This window comes from Emydura macquarii, unplaced genomic scaffold, assembly GCF_026122565.2.
Source record: "Emydura macquarii macquarii isolate MOO-44397 ecotype Brisbane River unplaced genomic scaffold, CSIRO-AGI_Emac_v2 contig_1253, whole genome shotgun sequence".
NCBI classification, from domain to species: Eukaryota; Metazoa; Chordata; order Testudines; family Chelidae; genus Emydura; species Emydura macquarii.
The window spans coordinates 66,194,538-66,216,421 of record NW_027131390.1 but is presented as its reverse complement, the minus strand read 5'-3'; the positions used below and the strand labels follow the sequence as shown (position 1 = coordinate 66,216,421).

The 21,884-nt window shown below is 40.7% G+C and overlaps 2 protein-coding genes across 3 annotated transcripts in view; both read left to right on the top strand.

The window, feature by feature from the left end:
* ITGAV (integrin subunit alpha V) overlaps nucleotides 1-6,140 on the top strand; it is an 82,595-nt gene extending 76,455 nt beyond the window's left edge. For both annotated transcript variants that reach the window (XM_067549063.1, XM_067549062.1), the window contains one exon: nucleotides 305-6,140. In XM_067549063.1, coding sequence (XP_067405164.1) covers nucleotides 305-400 — 96 coding nt within the window. In that variant the 3' untranslated portion in view covers nucleotides 401-6,140. The remainder of the gene's footprint in view (nucleotides 1-304) is intronic.
* Nucleotides 6,141-10,660: 4,520 nt separating this feature from the next.
* FAM171B (family with sequence similarity 171 member B) overlaps nucleotides 10,661-21,884 on the top strand; it is a 44,057-nt gene continuing 32,833 nt past the window's right edge. Inside the window, exon 1 of the mRNA XM_067549064.1 lies at nucleotides 10,661-10,921. Within this exon, the coding sequence (XP_067405165.1) occupies nucleotides 10,777-10,921 (145 nt within the window). The 5' untranslated portion in view covers nucleotides 10,661-10,776. The remainder of the gene's footprint in view (nucleotides 10,922-21,884) is intronic.

Here is a 21,884-nt window from a genome sequence, read left to right as displayed (position 1 = left end):
GTAAACAGCAAAGTCCAGCCATTCATCCTAGGCTGTTGAGCAGGGGAGGAGTTGCAATAAAGATTGCGGTTTGTGAGTGGGCTGGGCTGTTATTTGGCTCAGTTTCCTTTTTCTGTTAGTATTTCCTGGTTTTAGAGGATGAGCAGAAACTAGAGAGCTGTAGGGGGGGGGGGGGGGGGAGGAGCCCAAGTGACTGAATAGTTAGGTTGTTTCATTCTCTATGAGAAACGGCTTGTAGATGACATGACTGTTGTTTTCCAAATACATGCTGCTGCTGCAATTTGTTGTGTTCTCCACATTACAGATGGGCTTCTTCAAACGTGTGCGGCCTCCTCAGGAAGAACAAGAAAGAGAACAGCTGCAACCCCACGAAAATGGGGAAGGGACATCAGAAGCTTAAAAAGAGTTTTATTTGTGTAACATACTGAAACTTTAAAAATGCCAATGTCTTGGTTACAAATTTTGATTTCCCTCTTAAGGAACAGACACTTCATGACTGCACTGCTGCTGATGTCTTTTGGCATTGGGAATAGCCTTAACCTCAGATTAAAAGCAATATATTTCACTCTTCCCCTGTATTAATCATGTTAATAGATGTGACTAATGCATATGCACTGATTTGGATGTGAAAAACATAAATGATATTTAGTGCCAAGATTTTGCTAACCCAATTTCAGGAGACACTGTCTTTCTTGATGCACAGACTATTGTATGAATTGCTACGTATATTTCACTTAAACTCTGTAAACCAGCAGTTTCCATAGTTATTTGTTAGGTTTCGTATGCTTTCTGTTGATGGACCTCTACGTTCAGACACTACACTTAATTTTCAAGCTGTTAGTGGCTAGATGCACAAAATTAGTATAGCTTGTTTTACAGGTCTGCCTTGATTGCAATGCTTTTCTGTCCTGTAGGCTGGGTGCTGATGATTTTCCCCCAAAAAATATACATGGGAATATTCAGTGGGATCATTCCCATTCCCCATCTCTTCTGCAAGCTGGTCTCCCTTCCTGAAGGGAGTTGGGAGTCAGCTGCCTACATGGGACCAATTCTCCCCTCTCCAACTCCTCCTCTTGATCTCATAGATGGTGCTCCACTAGTTTGCCTCTGCATTTTTTATCCAATATCGTTACACCAATATAACCCCTCATGTGGATGTTGTTACACCAATATAAAGGTTCCTTCTACCAAGATAGCTTAATCCCTTTCCAAAATAGGAATAAGCTATATCAGTATAAACTCCTTTATGCCACTGTAACTTTGTTCACACTTGTGGGATTATACTACTTAGCTATACCAGGGGAGTTGAAGTGATGCTGGTGGTGGTGTTTGACAAGCTCTAAGAGTAACAGCAAGTATTCCAGGTTGTTTGGGGAAGCATCTGCACTGTAAATACCACAATGACCAGAGAACCTTTTTGCTGCAAGTTATCTGAAATTAATAGTTTGTTTTGACTTTCAATTCTGCATTATGACTGGTTTTTGGAAAACCAGGACAGTTTTTCACTCTTAAGTGCATTTTTCTTTGCTGAACTACTCTTGTATCTGCGTTATTACTGAAACAGTCCAAAATTAGAGAGGGTTAATTTGTATCTTGGGCAGCTTGGTTGTTTATCCATTTACATATTGTTTTAGACAGCTGTTTAAGTGAAATTAGTTTATAGTGGAAAGATAGGTTGAAATCCTGGCTTCACTGAAGTAATGGATTTTACCCACTGCCTTTAATTTTGTGGTATTGTGACTGTAATCATACAGGAAGGAATCTGGACCCAAGCCTTTAGGGGCATGTCTACACTGCATCCGGGGGCAAGTTTCCCAACCCGGGTCTACAGAGTTGCCCTAGTAGGGCTCCTGCTAGCGCTCTAAAATTAGATGCATAGATGTTGCTTTGATGTTGCATCTTGGGCCGGAGCTCAGGTTATCCATCCATCCCACCCCACCCTGGCTTCAGGGCCTGAGCTTCAACCTGACCCATCTACACAGCTATTTTTAGAGTTCTAGTGCAAACTCTGCCAACAGGAATCTGTGGACCCGGGCTGGGAGGCTGGCTCCCAAATGTAGAGCAGACGAGATGGCCTTATTGTATGTGTTTTAAAATGAGAGTGGTGTGATTTTTTTTATTTTATTTTATTAAATTCAGGATCAGTTGATTACTTGAGACTTGATCCTGCAGTTGTTCTGCACACCTGAATACCATTGACTTTAGTGGGAAATCCACATGCAGAAGGTCCTTTGGGTCCAATCTGAAACTTAGTTGAAGCCTATAGGTTGAGACTACCAGCAGAGAGAACATGGCTCTGATTCTGCAAACATGTATATGCTTAAAGCACATGAGTAGCCACGTTGATTTGAAATCAGCAGGATTACTCATCTGTCTAAGGCTGAGCACAGGACTGAGGCCATTATGGGGAGACAGACAAAGGCATGGGAAAGCTAACTCCTGTCAGCTCATCTGGGAAGGGCAAGACAGCCCTGTTAACATTAGTATTAATTACCTGCTGATTTTATGGTAACAAAAGTGTGTCACTTCTTGGCATTTAGGATAAAAGGTATAATTTTGGCACAAATCCTGTAACTATGGAAACTTCCACCTGTACTAACTTTCATAAAGTAAGACTTCTTGAAATTATTTTTATTTCTTATATTCTACTAAAGAATACCTGCGAATAATTGCTTCCCCTGTTTGATTAAAATCCCTGTACATTCACTAATCTCCAGTTTCATTGTTAGAAAACAGTTAATGTAGCTGCAGTGTACATCATGGATACAACTGTGCACACAGCCCCCAATTCAGGACAGCAGTATGCACATGCTTAAAGTTAAGCACAAGCTTAAGAGATATTTTGAACTGAGTGCTTTCCTGAATTGAGATTTTTTTTTTTTTTTACAGTCTAGATTTGGAAATAAAATGATTACGGACTTTATATTTTCTAATATTACAATTGGTTTGGTAGTGGCTTACAAGCGCTACGTATTCTTATAGCAAATGTTTTATAATGTCACTAAATTGAACTTTTATAAAGAAAATGTGATATTTTTGTATGCAATGAATGCCCTGCAATCAAGTGCTGTGCATAAAATACATATGGCAGATAGCTTACTTAGTCCTCCTTTGATAGAAATTCATTTCATAAATCCAAATTCAGGTATGTGAACTAACAACTTGTGAAATTATTTAGCCTAAGAGGGCAATTTAAAAAAATCCAGATATTTTATGATCAAACATGAATTTGTATAACTATTCCAGCTTGAATTATTGCAGCATCTCATGATGTATATTCAAAAGGAAGATTTATATTGCAAAATGTATATTATCTGGTACCATATTTGACAAGATTTATGAGATGTAAAGATGTAACCTCACTTGTAGGTTTAAATTTGTCTTTCAAGAAACACTATTAAAGTTCAGTAGTAGATATATTGTTGTTAAGCACAAATGGGAAGCCAAACTTTAGATATTTATATCAAAAGTCAAAATATTTTACAAATGTTCACAAATGTCTATATTAGACTTTTAGTTCTATCCTTTAAATTTATGATTGACTAAGCGATCTTGATGCTTTTGATACTTTTAAGAAAGTCTGCTATTGTATTTCCTTTCTTTACTAAAATTTTTATCCCTCTTTACATTTAGCTAAGATTTAAATCCAAACAGAGATTTTAGTATTAGTGGTTCTTAAAATTGTGTCCAGTCTTGAATACTTGTAACCTTGTTAAAATTAATTCTCATAGATATCTTCTGGAAGTATTTTAGCTGGAACTAGGGGATTCTTGGTGCTTTTGAAATGTTCACTTTATTAATAAATAGCTATGAAAGTGTAGTGCTTTACACAACAAAAAATGCATTAAAGAAGCTTTCGTCAGAGTGTCAGTTACTATTTCAAAGGGGTTAAAAGAGATTTTAACCATTATTGGCCGGGGGAGTGGAGGGAGGAGAGATTCAAATTAGATAAGATCTTGTTGTAGAGCCAGTGCTCCTGTCGGAGGGAGCTATGAGGTATCACTAATGAGCACTACCAAATGGCGGTCAGAGAGCAGCATTAGCCTGGACAAAATCTAGTCAACTCTCTTGACTGCAGACTAGACATTCCTAAGTCCTATGAAGTCAACAGGAGACTTTCCATTTACTTCAATTGGCTTTCAGTTGGACCCCTCAGATACAATGCAGCTGTCTATGAATGGGAAAGGATTGAGGTTATGTAACAGAAAAATGGCAGCCCCAAATGAATGGGTCAGTGGCAGCTCTACAACTGTGCTCTGACCTTGTCACCTTCTTAGGGAGACAAGGGCTTCTTTCACTTGTTGATACAAGAGCTGAGGAAAAAAGAGTTTTGTGCCTGGTATACTCCTACCACAAAGAAATGCAACCTATTTCTCCTTTTAGGGTCTAATCCTGGGAGATGCTGAGCTCTCACAACTCCTATTGACTTCAATGGGATCTGAACTTTTTGGTACTGGATCCCTAGATTTTGTTCTCAAGTGCAATATAACATTATAACCAGACCTAATTCACTGCCAAGTCATTTAAAGTTTAATAGGCCTAACCTAAGAAGTGATGTAGCATGTGTTGACTTACAGTGTTCAATATTTTTAAGGACTTTTACAAAACAAATGTATTAAATTGATTTGATACATGAATGCTGTAGAAATTGTTGTGATCACCCACATTGGGTCAGACATAATGAGTTTATCGGTTGCTAACTGATTGGTTTGGTTAATGAGATTTGGTACAATGTTTTTCTTTAAATCCATTGTGGAAAATTTGACTAGTGACTGTACATAATGGATCTGAGTCTGTAGTGCTACTACTGTTTCGTATGTTTGTGCCTCTTATATCAGTGTATTTTTTTCCAAAGAATGTTTAAAACTTTTTAATAATAGCAAAGGAAATCTAAGCTTAAATGCATTGTCATTATAAAAATATTTTGCATTAAAATTGAATAACTTGACCCTTGGCTTTTGCAAAATAAATAAAGATTTAACATACCAGTGGAAACTGCAATGAAAATATTAGTTGAGAGTGGCCCTTTCTGACTCATAAAGGAAACTTACTTGTTACAACAATACTGTTTTGAAAATATAACATTTAATTCTTCATTTTATAATGAACTTTTTTCTGCATGCATTTTGCTAATGCATTAAATTAGTACAATGTTGTCTGCACAAACAGAAAATTATCTGACTAACAACACTGCCACAAATTTGGGCAACTAGTTTTCCTAGCCATGTGATAAATATATTAGTAAATCAAGTCGAAATATTTTCAGTAGTTACATAATTGTTTCAAGGGGCCTTACAGTACATTTTAAAAGAGCAATATTCATTTTCAGCCAATTTATTTTTATTAAAATGTAAATCACACAAAGCAATTGTCTATGTATTGTAGCAGATAGTACTGTATTGGCATCAGATGTGGCTAGCAAGCCTTGTTGTTTTCCATTAGTCAGTTTTTAATCCCAGAAATCCATTGACACCTCAAAATTTAAAATGTTTTAATTGGGTCATATTTGTATTACTCTGTATTCAATTTTAGATATTTTAAAATACTAATGACTGGATAAACAGATTTGAGAAATCTGCTTGTAAATTAGATTGATTTTTTAATTAGAAAATTGGAATAAAATACCTCATTTAAAAGATCTTCTCTGAATTCTTTCAAAGGAATATTCACTTTTAAAAAATGATATAAAATAATCAATAGAAAAGTTCCAGAGTAGCTGCTTGCAGCCCACAAGGATTCATTGTGTATTAAAGGGTGCACATAATACACAAGTCATTCTGTCAGCTAGAGTTGCGCAAGTTAACTTCCAAAAGGGGACTTGTTACTACAGTAAGGGGAAAGAGGAGCTGGCTGCCATCTATTTTCTCTCATTACTGGATGATAGACATCTTGCAACATATCTCAATATGCAAGGATTCCATAGTTATTATTTTGTTGATGGAAAATAGTCACCTTTAATCCTTTTCTTAGATGTGTAAAGTTACCAAGGGAAATTTCTGTGAATGAGTGTTTTGGTTTTTTTTTCTTCTAGTTGTACCTATTGGAAAAAATTAATTTCGTGGATTGTTTTCACGTTAACAACTGTATTAATCTTTATGTGCTGGGTGATTGTAAATATTTTGCTGGACAAAATAAAGGGGTACGCATTATTTTCTTTTGACTGAATATATGTCTACATAGATATTTGAACTAGCAAATTTTTTTCAAAATTTCAAAAGAATGTTTGTGTGTGTGTGTTGGTTTTTCAACCAGCTTACAATGGTAGAAATTCAGTGGAAACTTTTTCTGCATTTTTCAACCAGCTCTGTAAGACAGCATCTGCACACAGGTTGTGTCTCTATAGAAGACACTGTACATATAACTCAGGTGGTCAGGTTGCACCTTTAGGCCCAATCCTTAAGACTTATGCGTGTGCTTCCCTTTACACACTGAGTTAGTACAATTGTAAGGGTTTTAAATGTTCCCTCAGTTCTGCTTCTTTTGAAGACAATGATAAAATACATGTTGACTGCAGCAGAAATAAGAGTGAGTGCTGCCTAACTAATACATGATTACTAAAACAAATAGTGGGTTGGATACTAATTAGAGAAAACCATAAAAAGGAGTCTACGAAAGACGTGCAAAATTGATTTAAATAAACAAGCCATAGCTACCCATGGTTTCATGGTTGTCAGTATGCTTCATATGACTCCTCATAGCAACAGCAGGAATATAACTCAGGTCTTTTGCTCCACAAGTATAGCTATTGTATATTTTTGGAGCTAAAGAAAAATCACTCTTAGTTAGCAGAGACAGGATGCTGGGCAAGATGGACCATGGTTCGACCCAATATGGCAGTTCTTATGTAGCCACCATCTTTATCCTCTGAGGCAAAGACCAAAATGAGGGGCCACCATAAAACAGCATAGAAGACCCCCTCTTAGATCTTCACATCCAGCCAGTGTTTTAATCCTGCCACTTATTCCTTCAGAATATCTGTAACATTTTGGCTTTCCCATAAACACAGCTACATTTCTTACCCAGACCTAATTCTGTGTTTCATCTACTGAAACCTCTTGGAGATCGATGAATTACTCGTTTCTGAAATTTAAGCAGTGTTGTTTGAGAGCTCTGAAGACTGCAGGATCTGCACCCCTAAAAGGGACTGCCAGACATCCTATCTCTGAGAAAATAAGTATTTAGGTAAGTGAAACATATTTTTTTATTATTGGCTTTCACATCCTTGCAAGATTGGTTAAGAAAACATAAGTCTGATAGAATTTGAACAATTGTAGATACTCCAGAGGCAGTCCCCCTTCAATAATTCATCTAAATACAATGTTATTCTTCTTTGGAAGCCATCTATCATGTTCAATAACCATTTTTGTCTTTCAGCATTCATTTAATAAATTTTGTTCATAACTAATAATTATGCATATTAGTAAACCAAAACCTTAGTGTAAAAAAGTTAAGGTGGAGAGTGGGTCCAAACGAACTATTTAAAAAAAAATCAGTACTTTAAAAAAAAAACCAAAATATTAGAACATTAGGAAGGAAGAATCCCATGCACAGCTATAGACTGGGGACCAACGAACTGGGCAGCAGCTATGCAGAAAGGGACCTGGGGGTAACGGTGGATAAAAAGCTGGATATGAGTCAGCAGTGTGCCCTGGTTGTCAAGAAGGCTAATGGCATATTGGGCTGCATTAGGAGGGGCATTGCCAGCAGGTCACGGGAAGTGATTATTCCCCTCTATTCGGCATTGGTGAGGCCGCATTTAGAATATTGTGTCCAGTTTTGGGCCCCCCACTACAAAAAGGATGTGGACAAGTTGGAGAGAGTGCAGCGGAGGGCAACAAAAATGATTAGGGGCTGGAGCACAGGACTTATGAGGAGAGGCTGAGGGAACTGGGCTTGTTTAGTCTGCAAAAGAGAAGAGTGAGGGGTGATTTGATAGCGGCCTTTAACTACCTGAAAGGGGGTTCCAGGGAGGATGGGGCTAGGCTGTTCTCGGTGGTGGCAGATGACAGAACAAGGAGCAACGGTCTCAAGTTGCAGGGCGGGAGGTCTAGGTTGGACATTAGGAAAAAGTTTTTTACTAGGAGGGTGGTGAAGCACTGGAATAGGTTACCTAGGGAGGTGGTGGAATCTCCATCCTTAGAGGTTTTTAAGCTGAGGCTTGACAAAGCCCTGGTTGGGATGATATAGCTGAGGTTAGTCCTGCTTTGAGCAGGGGGTTGGACTAGATGACCTCCTGAGGTCCCTTCCAACTCTAATATTCTATGATTCTAACATTTGGAAATGAACAGTTCAGGGATCCGACCATTTTTCCAGGGTTATATAATTTTTCATCATTCATCAATTCAAAGGGGGAAGCAGGTTCTAGACAGAACTAGAAAGCCTTTTATAGATCCATGTGCCCCAACTTTACATCAGTCTTTGGGATGCCACATTTAATCCAACCATTCCCAAGGAAAGTTGAAAAAGAAAATGAGATCTTAAGGAAGAAGACTAAGGTGCAGAGATGTGCACATTTGTCCTAATGCCTGCTCATCTGGATTCAGCAAGTAGTGATTGCTGAGGCTTCATTATGTTACAGCATGAGAGCTGGAGAGTCAAACTGTCTATTTTCTAGGTCCAAAAGAAGCGGTAGTAAACCATCAGCACTGCAGGTTAAAATTTAATTAGATTTTTGTTCCTTCAACCCTTCATTTCTATAAAGTCATTATTGATGACGATGAATTAATTATACTGTTCTGTAGAGAATGATATTAAAGTAATTAAATGATAAGGAAAAGTAAATTAGATTTTAAAATTTCTTTTAGTTTTGATAAGACAAAGATTTTTAACCTGAAAATTCCCTTTTAGGTTTAGGAAATCTTTCATTGTTGCACAATTGTGCAGATATTTCTCCCTTATTCTTACTTCCCCACTATGGAAGTTTCTGAGATAAGGATATGTCCATATTTCCCTACAACCTACTGTATTTGGCTAATCTGTTGTTTATTGAAGAGAAAATAATTGTAAAGTTATAGTATGACCTTTTATTTTAAAAAACCATGCAAGTTCAGAATTACTTTTTTGGTGAAGTTTCAAGATAAAATGTAATATTTAAACTTAGGAAAGCACTATTTCTGCCCATGCTGTGGGTGAAATTTTGGCATCACTTGTTAATGGCAAAACTCCCATTCACCTCAATGGGGCCAGGACTTCACCCCATACCTTTTTCTAAGAAGTGTTTAAGTCCCAATGCTACAGTGGACTGTGTGCTGGTGGACTGTTGTGCCCCTCACATTTGCAGCAGTCCACCTGCACACAGTCAACTGCAAGATGGGGGACCGTGATTTATTAATTTAAGCACAAACCCCAATTTACAGTTGTCTACATTTTGGTTCCAATCCTGCACATATTAACATATGTTCTTAACTTTAAACATGTGAACAGCTTCATTGAAATCAATGGAACTATTCATATACTTAGAGTTAAGCATGAGTGGTTGCAGTATCAAGGGCTTTAGGGGGTCAGAACTGGTGTAGCTACATTGATTGCCGCTCACTAATGGCTGAGCTGAGGCTAGTACAGAGTTTTGCCAAGGCCCAATACAATTGTAAATGTCTGCATTCCCTAAAGATGTGCACTGGAAAAGGGTTGGTTGATAGACTCTGGTTTATTACACTTTAGTCTTAGAATGTGTTTAGCATTAAGTGCCAAAAATCCCTTCATTGTTGTACAAGATGCTGTATAGGACATAGGATCCAGAAAACAGGATAGGATTCGCTGGGGAAGCTAGCCAATTAGGTAGATATAACAGTATTATAGTCCCAACCTCAAGTTTTCAAAAATCATGAGACCAGTTTGGAAATCATGAGATGTGTTTTAAATACAGGAATACATGTTTGGTTCTTTTTATATGCTTTCTATTTTCTGCACCTCTAGGATACACTTGCTTCACATAGTCAAGTCCTGTGTCGTCCCCCGGGCTAGAAACTTCTTTTTTTTAAAGGGAAGCTGAGGGTCCTACATAATCTCTACATGCCAGAAGCCAAGACTTTTAAGGAAAGCACCAAATACCCCCAGACTTGCTGTAAAAGCACAAGAGGTGGCAATAGGGGACTTGATTCTGCTTGGCTTGGAACTGTGCAGTCCCACAATCACCCATGGACCTAGTGGGGTAGCCAGCTACCCTACAGTGGGAGTAAAGACGGTGGGGGGGGAAGAATCAGGCTCTCCCTAAGTGTTCAGAGCAGTAGGGGTGAGCTCAGCTCTTGAGGTCAGGCCCAGCTTTGCCCACGGCTGGGGCTTAAGGGCTTGGGGCCAGGTATTAATTAGCACCGGTGCAGGGGAGAGGGCATAGCTTGAAAGAGGGCAAGGGGCTAAGGCGACCACCCTGCCTAGCACAGGCCCTGGCACCCAGCAGCTCACCCCTGGAGCAGATCTTTTCGCAACCCATCCCAGATCTCGATCTGAGTGGGGCGGGGCCTCGCAGTCCCCCCCGCTGAATTACCCTCCCCGCGAAAACCCTTCTCCAGGCCCAGCGGGGCTTTGTCCAGCTTCGATTGCCGCCGGCCGAGGCGGCCACAGGCGAGCACCTGAGCACGGGGTGGGGGGCGCGCGGGCCGGGCCGGGCCGGGCCGAGCCGAGCCGAGCTCCCTCCCCCTCCGTCACGTGTGTCTGTGCAGGGGGTTGCGGGCCGCCTCCTGCCCCGCCCCCGCCATCCTCCGGCAGCCGGGCGGGCAGCAGGGAGAGGAGCCGCCGCCGTCTCCTCGCCCCGCAATATGCCGCCGCTGCCCGCTGGCCATGCCGGGGGTGTGCGGGCGCTTCCCTTCGCTGCTGCTGCCGGGGCTGGCGGCCGCGCTGCTGCTCCAGGGGTGGCTGGTCCCCGCCGCCGCCACCAGCCCCGCCGAGCCGAGCCGCCCCGGGGCTCCCTCCGCGGCATCTGCAGGTACCGCCTGTCCGCTCCCCCCTCCCGCCCCGCGTCTCGGGCACCCCTGGCCGGCCGCGGGCAGATGGCACCAGCGCTCCGGCCCCACCCCCTCCTTCCCTTCGGCTGCACCCCCGCTTCCCTGGGTGCGGGGCCGGGCGCTCGCCCCCTTCCCCTGGAGCTGGCGCCGCTCCCAGAGCGACGCGCCCCGCCAGCAGCCCTGCTGCGCGGGGGTCGCACCCTCTCGGCTGGTGGGCAGGCGCGCCACGCGCGTGCTGGTTCGTCATGGATCGGGTGCGGGGCAGGGTCGTGGCCGCTCGCTGCGTGTTGAGGGAAGCCTCGTGCGTGGCTCTTTGGGCACGTGAATCAGCCGCGGCGCCGCTCTTCCTTCGCCCCTTCTCCCGGCTCTGGGGCCTGCCCTGGCAATTGACGCCCCCCGGAGCAGCAGCTGCTGGACTGGGGGCTCTCCTGCAGGCACAGCCCTTGGGATGGACTGAGTGGACCTCTCTTCACAGCTGCCCTACCGCCGAAGAGACCATTCCCTAGATTTTTCTTTTCTGAAAAACAAAATTGTTCCCAAGGGAATGGGGACATAGTGTTTTTGTGGGAGTGGAAAGGAAGGCGTCGTTGTTGTTCTCCATAAAATACATCTGGGTTTCTGCATTCACTGCTTGGGAGGAATTTCGTGTCACGGTGGTGGTGGTGGTGGTTTTTTTGCCCCTGCCTGGTGTTTTCATTCTGTACGTTGCTAAAACAGGGATTGGTAGATTCATCGTCGTTTAAAACTGCCTGGGTTAAGCACTCTTGACGAACACGCGCCGCTGGCTGAAATCTGTGACACATCAGTGATGATTTAATTTGTGAAAATACAGTTTCAAGTTACTTGGCGAAGAACGGAACATCTTATTTTTTAGACGCGAAGAAAAAGTGGTGTTAGTGAAGCAGACAGTAGATCCACATTAGTTCCTAACACCTAAGCAGAATCCATCTTTGCTATCACTGGATCTCTTTCCTATGCGGATACTATAACATGTTGGGGGGAGGGAGGAGGAACGTATGGTTGCTTTGACCTACCGATAGCAGGAGATGGTCCCTTAAGTGACTGGATAATGCTATTTAGGGAAGTGTGGCTCAGTGAATTCCTATTTGCAGGCAGTAATCGCTAGATTAATGTAATGGATGGTGCATGTGTAGGTTTCCTAAATCTCTCAAATGAGTAGCAAAATCTGTGAGCTCATTTGTTTCCACATGAACTCTGGAAGAAGAAAATCTATAATTTTCCCAGCAATTGTGTCTGAAGAACAGGATAGTTATTTCACAAATTAAGGCCTCCATCCTGCAATTCAATCCAGAATTGGGGTACCAATCAATAAGGTTTTTTAAAAATATTTCAGACCAAAGGATTTTTACACTTATATCTTCTGAAATCAGCATAAAAATACTTTGTGCTTGGAATACTGGCTTTCATCCATGGATTTCAAAATGCTTCCAAACATTATTTGAGCATTTACATTACTGTGGTCTCATTTTGGTAGATCACTTAAGCACAGACTTAGCTTCAGCTCACTTCAGTAAGGCACTGAATACTGTCTATGAGACCAAAGTATATGTTTAAATTTAAGTGCTTTGCTGAAGTGAGGCCTATTTGAAGTATGTTATTGTTATACCCATTGTACAGATACATCAACTGTAGAGCTGGGACTACAGTCCAGGAATCCTGGTTCCCAGTCTTATTTTGTAATCACTAGAACATGCAGACAGAGAGGAAATAATTTGTTGAACATGAATACAGTTCATGAAAGTCAGGGATTTGTTCCTTTTCCATCTACAACAGCATATAAATTAAACAAATATCAGGAAAGCTTTAGAGAAAAAGGGTTGAAAATATTTTTTGATGCCACATATTTGTTTTTCTATGAAAAACCAAAACATTTTTGTTTTTCAAAAATCTTTCAATGTATGACAAGGAAGAAAAAGGCTTAGGTGTGGGCACTGAAAACTGCATTGTTGTCATTCAGTTTAGAAGAAACATGAACAAACAAATCCTCAATTTCTTTTCAATTTTAGTGGAAAATACCTTTTACACTAGCCCAAGTTAAAGGGTGGTGTCAACATTACTGGTTTATATGGTAAACTTTTTATTTATAAGACATTTTTCTGTGAGGTCACTCAAACACTAATTTAATGGAACCACATTCCTAGCTGATCATATTTGGTTTTATTTTAAATAAAAATTCTTGATGGATGGGATTTTCAAAAAAGGCCTAAGGCAGGTTGGTACACATTTCCTGTTGACAATCCCAGCTGATTTACATTCAACACAGTGATTGAATACACTGACTTGGTACTGTTTAAATGTATTCACAACTCTGTTAGTGCATCTCAGTCCTCAGCTACTGTTCCAGTTATCTGTTTGGTTTAGAATCATCTTGGTCCATTATGTGTAACCATATATTGCTTTAAATATGTCTGACTAAGCATAATAATTCTTTACATGAGAGTTAGGCAGTTTGTTTTTATTACAGTAGACCCTTAGAGTTACGAACACCTCAGGAATGGAGATTGAAATGTTCATAACTCTGAACAAAACATTATGGTGGTCCTTTCAAAAGTTTACAACTGAACATTGACTTGATACAGCTTTCAAACTTCACTGTGCAGAAGAAAAATGCTGCTTTAAACAATCTTAATTTAAATGAAACAAGCACAGAAACGGTTTCCTTACTTTGTCAATTCTTTTTTTTTTTTAACTTTCCCTTCTTTTTTTTTTTTAGTAGTTTACATTTAAAACAGAACTATATTCTATTTGCACTTTTTTTTCGGACTCTGCTGCTGCTGCTGCTTGATTGTGTACTTCTGGTTCCAAATGAGGTGTATGGTTGACTGTCAGTTCGTAACTCTGGCGTTTGTAGCTCTGAGGTTCTACTGTACAGGGGAGGCAGGTAGCCATCTTTATATTTAGGTTATCTATCTTTTTTCATCATAAATTAGTGACCATTTTTGAGATTCTCGAGCACCTTAATTGTTTTCAGTGAGCCTTTGGAATTCACCAAGAAGAAAACCTTGTGGCCAGAAATGCATCTTTTCTTTGTCCCATGGCATTCTGTTCAGATTTAGTTGAATTATCAACTGCTGAAAATGGCCATTTTCTGTCACTTCCATTACCTGCAAAGTTCAGGCAGCAAAATAACTGAACATGAATGTTCTAAAGTAGTGGTTCTCAACCTTTTTTCATTTGTGGACCCCTAAAAAAATTTCTAATGGAGATGCAGACCCCTTTGGAAATCTTAGACATAGTCTGTGGGTCTCTGGGGACCACAGGTTGAAAACCGCTGTTGTAAAGCACTGGTCCCACGCTGCTACACTGGGAACCCCAGGAGCAGAGAGCCTTTCCAGGAGGCAGAGAGAACTTGGCTGGACTTAGTTTTGTTCTCCAATCCAGTATGTGGCCCTGGTAACCCATCCCCTTCTCTGGGGGGCACCGAAGGAGGAAGGAGCTTCTCCAGCCTCTTGAATGGGAAACGCAGAAGGTTCCAGATCCTTACCTTCCCTCCCTGCCTTCCCCTCCACCCAGGGTTAAGCACCTGGCTCCAGAGGCCCATTGTCCTCTAGGACAGCAACCTTTTATTAAGGTAGTTAGTCTGGTAGCTGAAATGGTCAAGCCTGAGCTGTAGTGCTCCAAGGTCAGGGTTCAGATCCTATTGATGCTACATAAAGGCAGTTGTGGGATGGTACAATTGCATTTAATAGAATTTGTCTTTTACTTGTTTTCTTTTTAAAAACCTAGAGAATTGCATTAAATAACTATGTTAAACGTTATGTTCCTAGAGCTGCAGCATACTCAGCATGGATGGGGCTCATGTTATGTAACGAATGAGGCTCTTTGTAGGCTTCCTCCCTTATTTCCTCTGTAAGTTAGATGATGTGTAGAGAACAAGTCAGGGCCTACAGGAAGAGAGAGGGATTGGGCTTTTGGTTAAGGCAGATGACTGTCACACAGAAGAACTCGATTCTATCTTTCCCTCTGTCACAGACTTCTTATGTGATGCTGAGAGAGCCACTTGAAACATAATTTTGGCAGATGGCCATTTATACTATTATTTATTTGAATTGCGGTAATACCTCGGAGCCCCAAAAATAAACCAGGATGCCTGGTGTTGTACAAACACAGACCAGAAAGACTGTCCCTGCCCCAGAGCCCTCATATGTTCCTCCTTTTCTCAGTGCCCAACTTGAGACACCTGGGGTCTGATTTGTAAATATGCTGACCACTGCAGCTGAAGTCAATAGGAGCTGTGAATGCTCAAAACCTCTGACAGTAAGGGAGTGGGTTCTGGAGGAATGAGCACAGGACTGAGAGTCAGGCGTTCCTGAGTTCTACTCCTGGCTTTGATCTCAGACAAATCTTTGTCTCGGTTCCCCCATTTGTAAGATGGAAATAATTTCTTATCTTGCAAGGGAGATATGGAGGTAAATTAATTAATGCTTGTGAGACACTCCATTACTCTGAAGATCACAAGAAAATGAATAATTCTGTATAATACAGACTTTGAATGGTGTGCAGTAAATGAGTTGGGCTGCTAATTGAATGATAAGGATAAAAAGAAATACTATCTGCCTCATTCCCACAGCATGGGCTATTCTGTGCACTGAATGAGGGCTCCTGTGGAGAAAAGAAGTATGTGATCACGTAATTACAGACTTTATCATATTGCACAAGGGGTGTGGGGGGGAGGGGTGAATTGAGGATGTACAGGTAACCTTAATTCTTGCTCTGTCTAATTGTTGACTGCTTGACTTTGCAATCTACATTTTTTTTTTAACATTTAAATGTTATTTGTTTGTTCAGCTTTCAAAATACAACTACAGGCACCCATCCAGTTCTGTGTGCAGATAGCCCATCCGTTAGAAATCACAGAACAAACAAACAAAGGACTGGCCACATGACTGTCTGCTCCAGGCCATCCCCACCTCCGCACAGCCTTAGAGCGGAGAGTTAAAAAGAGAGAACCTTCCAGTCACACTGCAAGCCAAGAAATTTGGGCTGTAATGGTACGTCTACACAAGCTGCAGCAGTGAGCATCCCAGCGTGGGTTGACAGACTTGGGCTAGTGGGACTCACACTCTAAAAATAGCTGTGTAGACAGTGCTTTGAAGTTGTGCTCAGGCTCTGAAGCCCAGGGAGAGGGGTGGGCCAGAACAGAACTGGGCCAATTCCATGAGCTAATTAACATGCAGAAAACCATATTCAGCTTCTAGTGATGCCAAAGCGGCAAACACTCCTTCCATCATAAAATAGATCCATATGAAAACACAGTGAACTCCTACATGTTGGCATTCCCAAGGCTCAGCAGCTCCAAACCCCCGACCACCAGAGCAAGCTATCAAAACCAAAAAATGCTCACTGCTAGAACAGCACCTATCACACTAATGTAAATCAAAAGTAGCCATAAGGTAGAGTGTTACAGACACCTGCACAGAATCATCACGCTACATCGCCACATGAAATGTGCAACACCAAGGCAGACTTTCACTAAAAAAGGGAGTCAGTGACCCCTAATTAGAGGTGGAATTTAGGAGGCACAAAATTGTTTCAATTCAGAGAGGAGACAATGTGACAGAGGAGAAGATTGAGACAGAGCAACACTTTATACTCCAATGTCCCAAAACAAGGAAGCGCAAGAAAGACATTTCCTCAAATGGTCAGGAATCATAAGACATCTTTCAAGTGATGAATAAAAAACTGTGGCTGAGCTTGGAAGAAAGATGGCATTGTGCAACAGCAGTCTACTGGATCAGGAATGGACAGTAACAACAAATGAACTGAGGGGATCAACTCCGAAAGCAGTGTGCAATCCTATGTAGGGTGGGTCCTGTCTGACTCTGGGAAATACCTGAGTGGTCCATCTTTTTCTTGTATAGTTTGTCATCAGGTGGATAAAGTTAACTGATTTTTTTTTTTCAAATAAGTCTTTTTGCTTTATATCAAATATTTAAAAATTAATTTAAATACCTTTTTGTTTTTTAAAATAAACCTATCTGAAATTATGATAACTGATGTTAAGGCCTAAATGTATTAGAATATATTTAAAGTACACCAAAATAACATAAAACAGTCCATGTTTGTTGCCAAAGTTTTAAAGAAAGTCTAAACGTATGGAAGTTACTGGTTAAGCAACTAGAATCAGTGTTTGCTGAAATGCTAAACTGGCTTTTGTCAGTTTTTTGCAGGTGCAGAGAGAATATTTTCTTCATTTCAGTTCATTCAACTAGTTCAGTTCAATGACCAGTCAGTCCATTCAGAATTGAAACTCTGACAGGAAGTTGAAGAGGTAGGAAAGCTTGTTTTTCTCTTCCAATATCTGAATAAAAGCTAGATGTGAGAGGATGTTCTGTACTAGTTCTAAAGTGGTGACCAGAAACAATAATTTCTATTCACTAACTACAGGAATACTTCCTTTGTTTAATAAATCAGTTAGTTTTAAATGCAAAATATGTTTTGATTAACTTTTTCCCCCCTTATGTGTCCAGCACACTTAAGATACTTTTATGAACTATTAAAAAACAAAATTTAAAATGCTTTTGTTTGTTTTTAATTGAATTCCAATGTCCATCCAAATAGTTTGACACAAATGTAGTAAATAAACAATGCATCATTCATCATATTCTAACATCATAAAAAAGTAAAAATTAAGAATACGAATAAATATATATTAAGCTATGTAATTGCTGAAATAAATGTGTATCAATATATCCTTCTAGTTAGCAAAAAGAAGTACCAAATTGCAAATCAGCATATTATCAACCATTGAGAATCAACTTTTCTTTAGGAAAATAACTGAAAAATGCAAATACAAAACATGATTAAAATCAATTATTTAAATCTAATTCCGTGCTTGCTGATTTAAATCAATCCACCATGCTTGTCATGCCAGCAAAGTCATATTGAATTGTCTGTGTAGCTACCCCCAGTTTGCTGCTTCCTACACACATGAGCAGGAGCTTAACCCTATAGCTGTTCCCTTTGTCTCCATAGTTTGTTCTGGGCTCCTGCTTTTCCTCCTCAACCCTACCCGGTCAGGCCATCCTTATAATTCCAAATTAAATATTGTGAAAGAAATTGATAGCACATTCACAAGAGGGCAGCTCTCTCTTTGGATTGGTGTCTTAAGGGTCTTAGTGCAAGTGACCTGACGTCTTTCTTTTTACCATCTCCTTTGAGCAGTGTGATCCTCAGGTCATAGTGGTGGCAGAAGGAGCTGCTGTAGTGATATACTATTAAAATTAGTGCTAGTCAGAAAATGGTAGCTGTTCTTAGCAATAAATACATAAAAGCTGTGGGTTTTTTAAAAAAAAAATCATTAAAAATTGATTTTCATTGGAAAACCTAAAAAGAAAGTATACGTAATTGGGAGGAAAAAAGACTATTTTTCATGCAAATAGTTTTTGACCAGCTCCAGTTACAACTATTCAGATAAATAGCAGGCCCATATTCTGATAGCAATCAGTCTTGCAACTTTACAAGTAATTCTTTAATTCCATCTGGGTAGCACATTCAAAATGTACCCCTTCTTTAGCACCCTTTGCACCCAAGCCTAGCTGTCAGCTCAAGACCCTACTGCGTTGCAATGCTAGTCATTTAACTTCTCTGTGCCTCCATTTCTCCAACTGTAAAGTGAGGAAAATAATTCCCAGTGAAAATAATGCAAAGGGTTTATGTGCGGTTTAATCAGTGCATGGACAATGCTTTGAAGATGTAAAGCTTGACATAAATGCTAAGTTTATGTATTTATAATATGTTTGCTTATCGCTATATACATCCATATGGGTGCTTGAACTAGTTATGAGGTCTTCTCTCCCTTTCCAGATATTTATGTAGAGGAGTGCTACATTTTGTATGCTCTTCACAAAGCTCCTCTAGACCTAGAGGCAATGCAGAAATCCTCTCTTTCCCTGTCACATATTGCTGCAGCTCAGATCAGCAGAGACACTCGAGCTGGAGCTCCCTTGATATAAATGAGGGAGCTGCTGGCAGGGTGTTCTCTGTAATTGGGCCTTGTGTTTGAATTTTTTGTGTTGTGACCCTGTCTGGCCCTCTAGGGTATCTCTCCACAGCCCACAGGAGGGAAGTGTGGGCCTGAGGGGCTGGGGAGCGAGGCATTAGAGCTGTATGGGAGAATTATCCAGCATCCGTAGAAAAGAAGGAAATTTTGCAGCAATATTTCTGGCCTTGGACATGAGGTAAGGTTGTCTAATTAGGGCCTATTGTGCAGCCAGCCAGCGTAGTTCCCATCACAGAAATTAAGATCCGTTGTTTCTCGCCATCATTTCTAGGGTTAAACTTTTCACAGGCGGCCTGGCTTTTTCAGCAGAAGGCCATTGGAGCCAGAGTTTAACCAGGGCCAGGACACAGTGCAAGACATATATTCAAGCCTTTGAAAGATTACTAATTAAATCAGCAGTTGGTTTTTTTATTATTATGGAGTGGGGAAGGTGCCTTGCTAAAAGGCTAACATTTTGGTTGTGTGTGTTGTTTAGAAACGTAGAGTGCCAGTCACTTGAAGATAGGCACCAATGTGCATTTTCAAATAAACAAATAATTTTAACCTTTTGGCAAATCTGGTTTTAAGTAACAAAACCCAATCCCAGGTGAGGTTCACCGGGTTTCATATAGAATTACAAAAGTTTTGTATGGTTCTCACCCCAGACTGAAGATGTTATTGAACATAATACAATGTAATAACCACTACTGCCTTCAGGAGCAAGATCTGAACGCACATTGTTGTGTGGGAGCTCATTGCTGGGCATTGCTTGTTCTTGCCGGCAACTGGGTGATTTCTTAACTAAGCAGGGGGGGAGGACACAATTTTATATGTATAGTGGTTTTCCGTTTATTCAGGACCTGTGTTCAGAATGCTCAGTTATTAGAATGGCAAGAGAAGATAATTGTCAGTGACTGTCACCCTGTAGTAGTATGGCACAGGAAGAGATTGAAAGAAACTATAACATCTAGTGGGGACAGAGAATAGTGCAATAAAAGAACGAGATAATATGTTATGAAACTAAGTTGGAGAAGAAATTGAGAGGTAATATGACTGGTGGAATATGAGACAGGAACATATAATGGAGAAGGGGAAATAAATGTACTCAGAGGGAGGCTTATTTTCTGTGTGTTTCATGAAGGGTGATTGCTCAGCTGTCAGTAATAATAAAGGAAGTAGTTCATAATGCTATCGAAAGGTAAACCCAAAAACGGAAACCAAAAATCAACATTTCAGAAGGGAAAGTTGGGAGGAGATTTAAATAATCTGTGGCAGTGAAATAGTGAGGAGTGGAAGAAAGGAGAATTATTATATGTAATACTTTCATTGTGTTGGAAGTTTGAGGACCATCATACTGACCAGCAGTAGCACCAGTGTTCTGGTATGATTCAAGAGACCCAAACTGGCATTAATTTCCTCTGTAAAGAGCAAGGAGCAAATTGGGGGAAGAAATGTTGAGTGGTCAGAGTGCAGAAGTAGGAATTGGGATCTCTGATTCTGCTCTGAAAAGCTTGCAATTTAGTGTCAAGTGGCAACAAGCAAGTGTAATCAGGGGACTGTAATCAGTTTCTGCAGTTCTTTTTGTGGTTTTGTTAGTTCTGTTAATTTTCGGTAATATGTTGGCAGACAGTAAATCATCAGTCACCAACCAGTATGTTAGAGCTTCTGTGAAAATTGCTCTAAATCTGAAAGAGGGCAGTGTCAAGGTTTGGAATACAGCTGTTAATCTGTGCCATCAGGGATCTGCAGTGTGCTTTATCTATGAATGTTAACAGTAGAAGAAACCTTTTGAAGACTAAGGCTGAGATTTGAGAGAGGCAAATTTATTCAAAATACATCTTTGGTATAATCTGGCATCTGCCTAGCCCTGTGAGTAGGGAAATACTATTATCCCCATTTTATAGACGGGGAACTGAGTCACAGAGACTAAGTGACTGACCCAAGATTATTCAGGAAGCCCGAGGTGCAGCAAGGAATTGAACTTGGGTCTTCCATGTCCCAAATTAGCATCCTAACCACTGGTCTTCTCTAAGATTTTTGGTGGGGGTGGCATTACCCTTTTTTCCCACCTAGATTGTTCAGGAATCCTAACCATGCATTCATTGTTGGGATTCTTCTCCGATCTCTTTTTCCATGTGATCGCTCCTCTGAAAAGCACTGCATCACAGCAGCCTTTTCTCTGGAAAGACTGTCTGAAAGCTACTCCCTCCAGAACTCATTAGTGCCAGTCTTGCAGCTCTCCTTCTCCTTATCCCTTTTCCCCAAGGAAGCATGGAACTCGTCTATCGCTGTGAATTCTGATTTTCACAAGGCATCATATGTTAATGCACTGTCCCTAGAGCACTGCGTCACTTGAGTATGCCAAGTCAAATGAAATAATGCAATAAAGTGAAGCTAGCACTTCCACTGTTACTCTTTGATTGGCCTTTCTGCTTTACTGTGTCCCCCCTCCTACCCTTCAGTGTTTCAGTTGTCCTACAAAAGTGTGCGGCCAGGTGTACACTTAAAATTTAGGTACAAATAGCTACTGTGCTGAGGGGTGTGAAAAATCCACACCCCTGAGCTCTGTAGCTATGTCAGCCTAATCCCAGATGTAGACACACATGGAAGAATGCTTCCATCGACCTTAGCTGCCATCTCTTGGGGGGGGTACACTAAATACGCTTCTGTTTCTGTAGCCTGTGTCTACTTTATGGGATTATGCTTGCGTGGCTATGGTGCTGTAGCTGTGCTGTAGTAGTCCCCATAGTGTAGCTATGGCTGGAGAAGCAGACAGACAGACATCCATGTCAGCATGCTACAGACTAGCAGCCACTGTTTCCCTCAAAACCTGTCTCTCTCCATTTGTGGCAGACTTCCATATTTTCCTGCCTGTACACTCAAGATAAGGGAATTGCATGAAACTGTACCTGCAGTTGCAGGATTTGGAACTTTTCACAAAT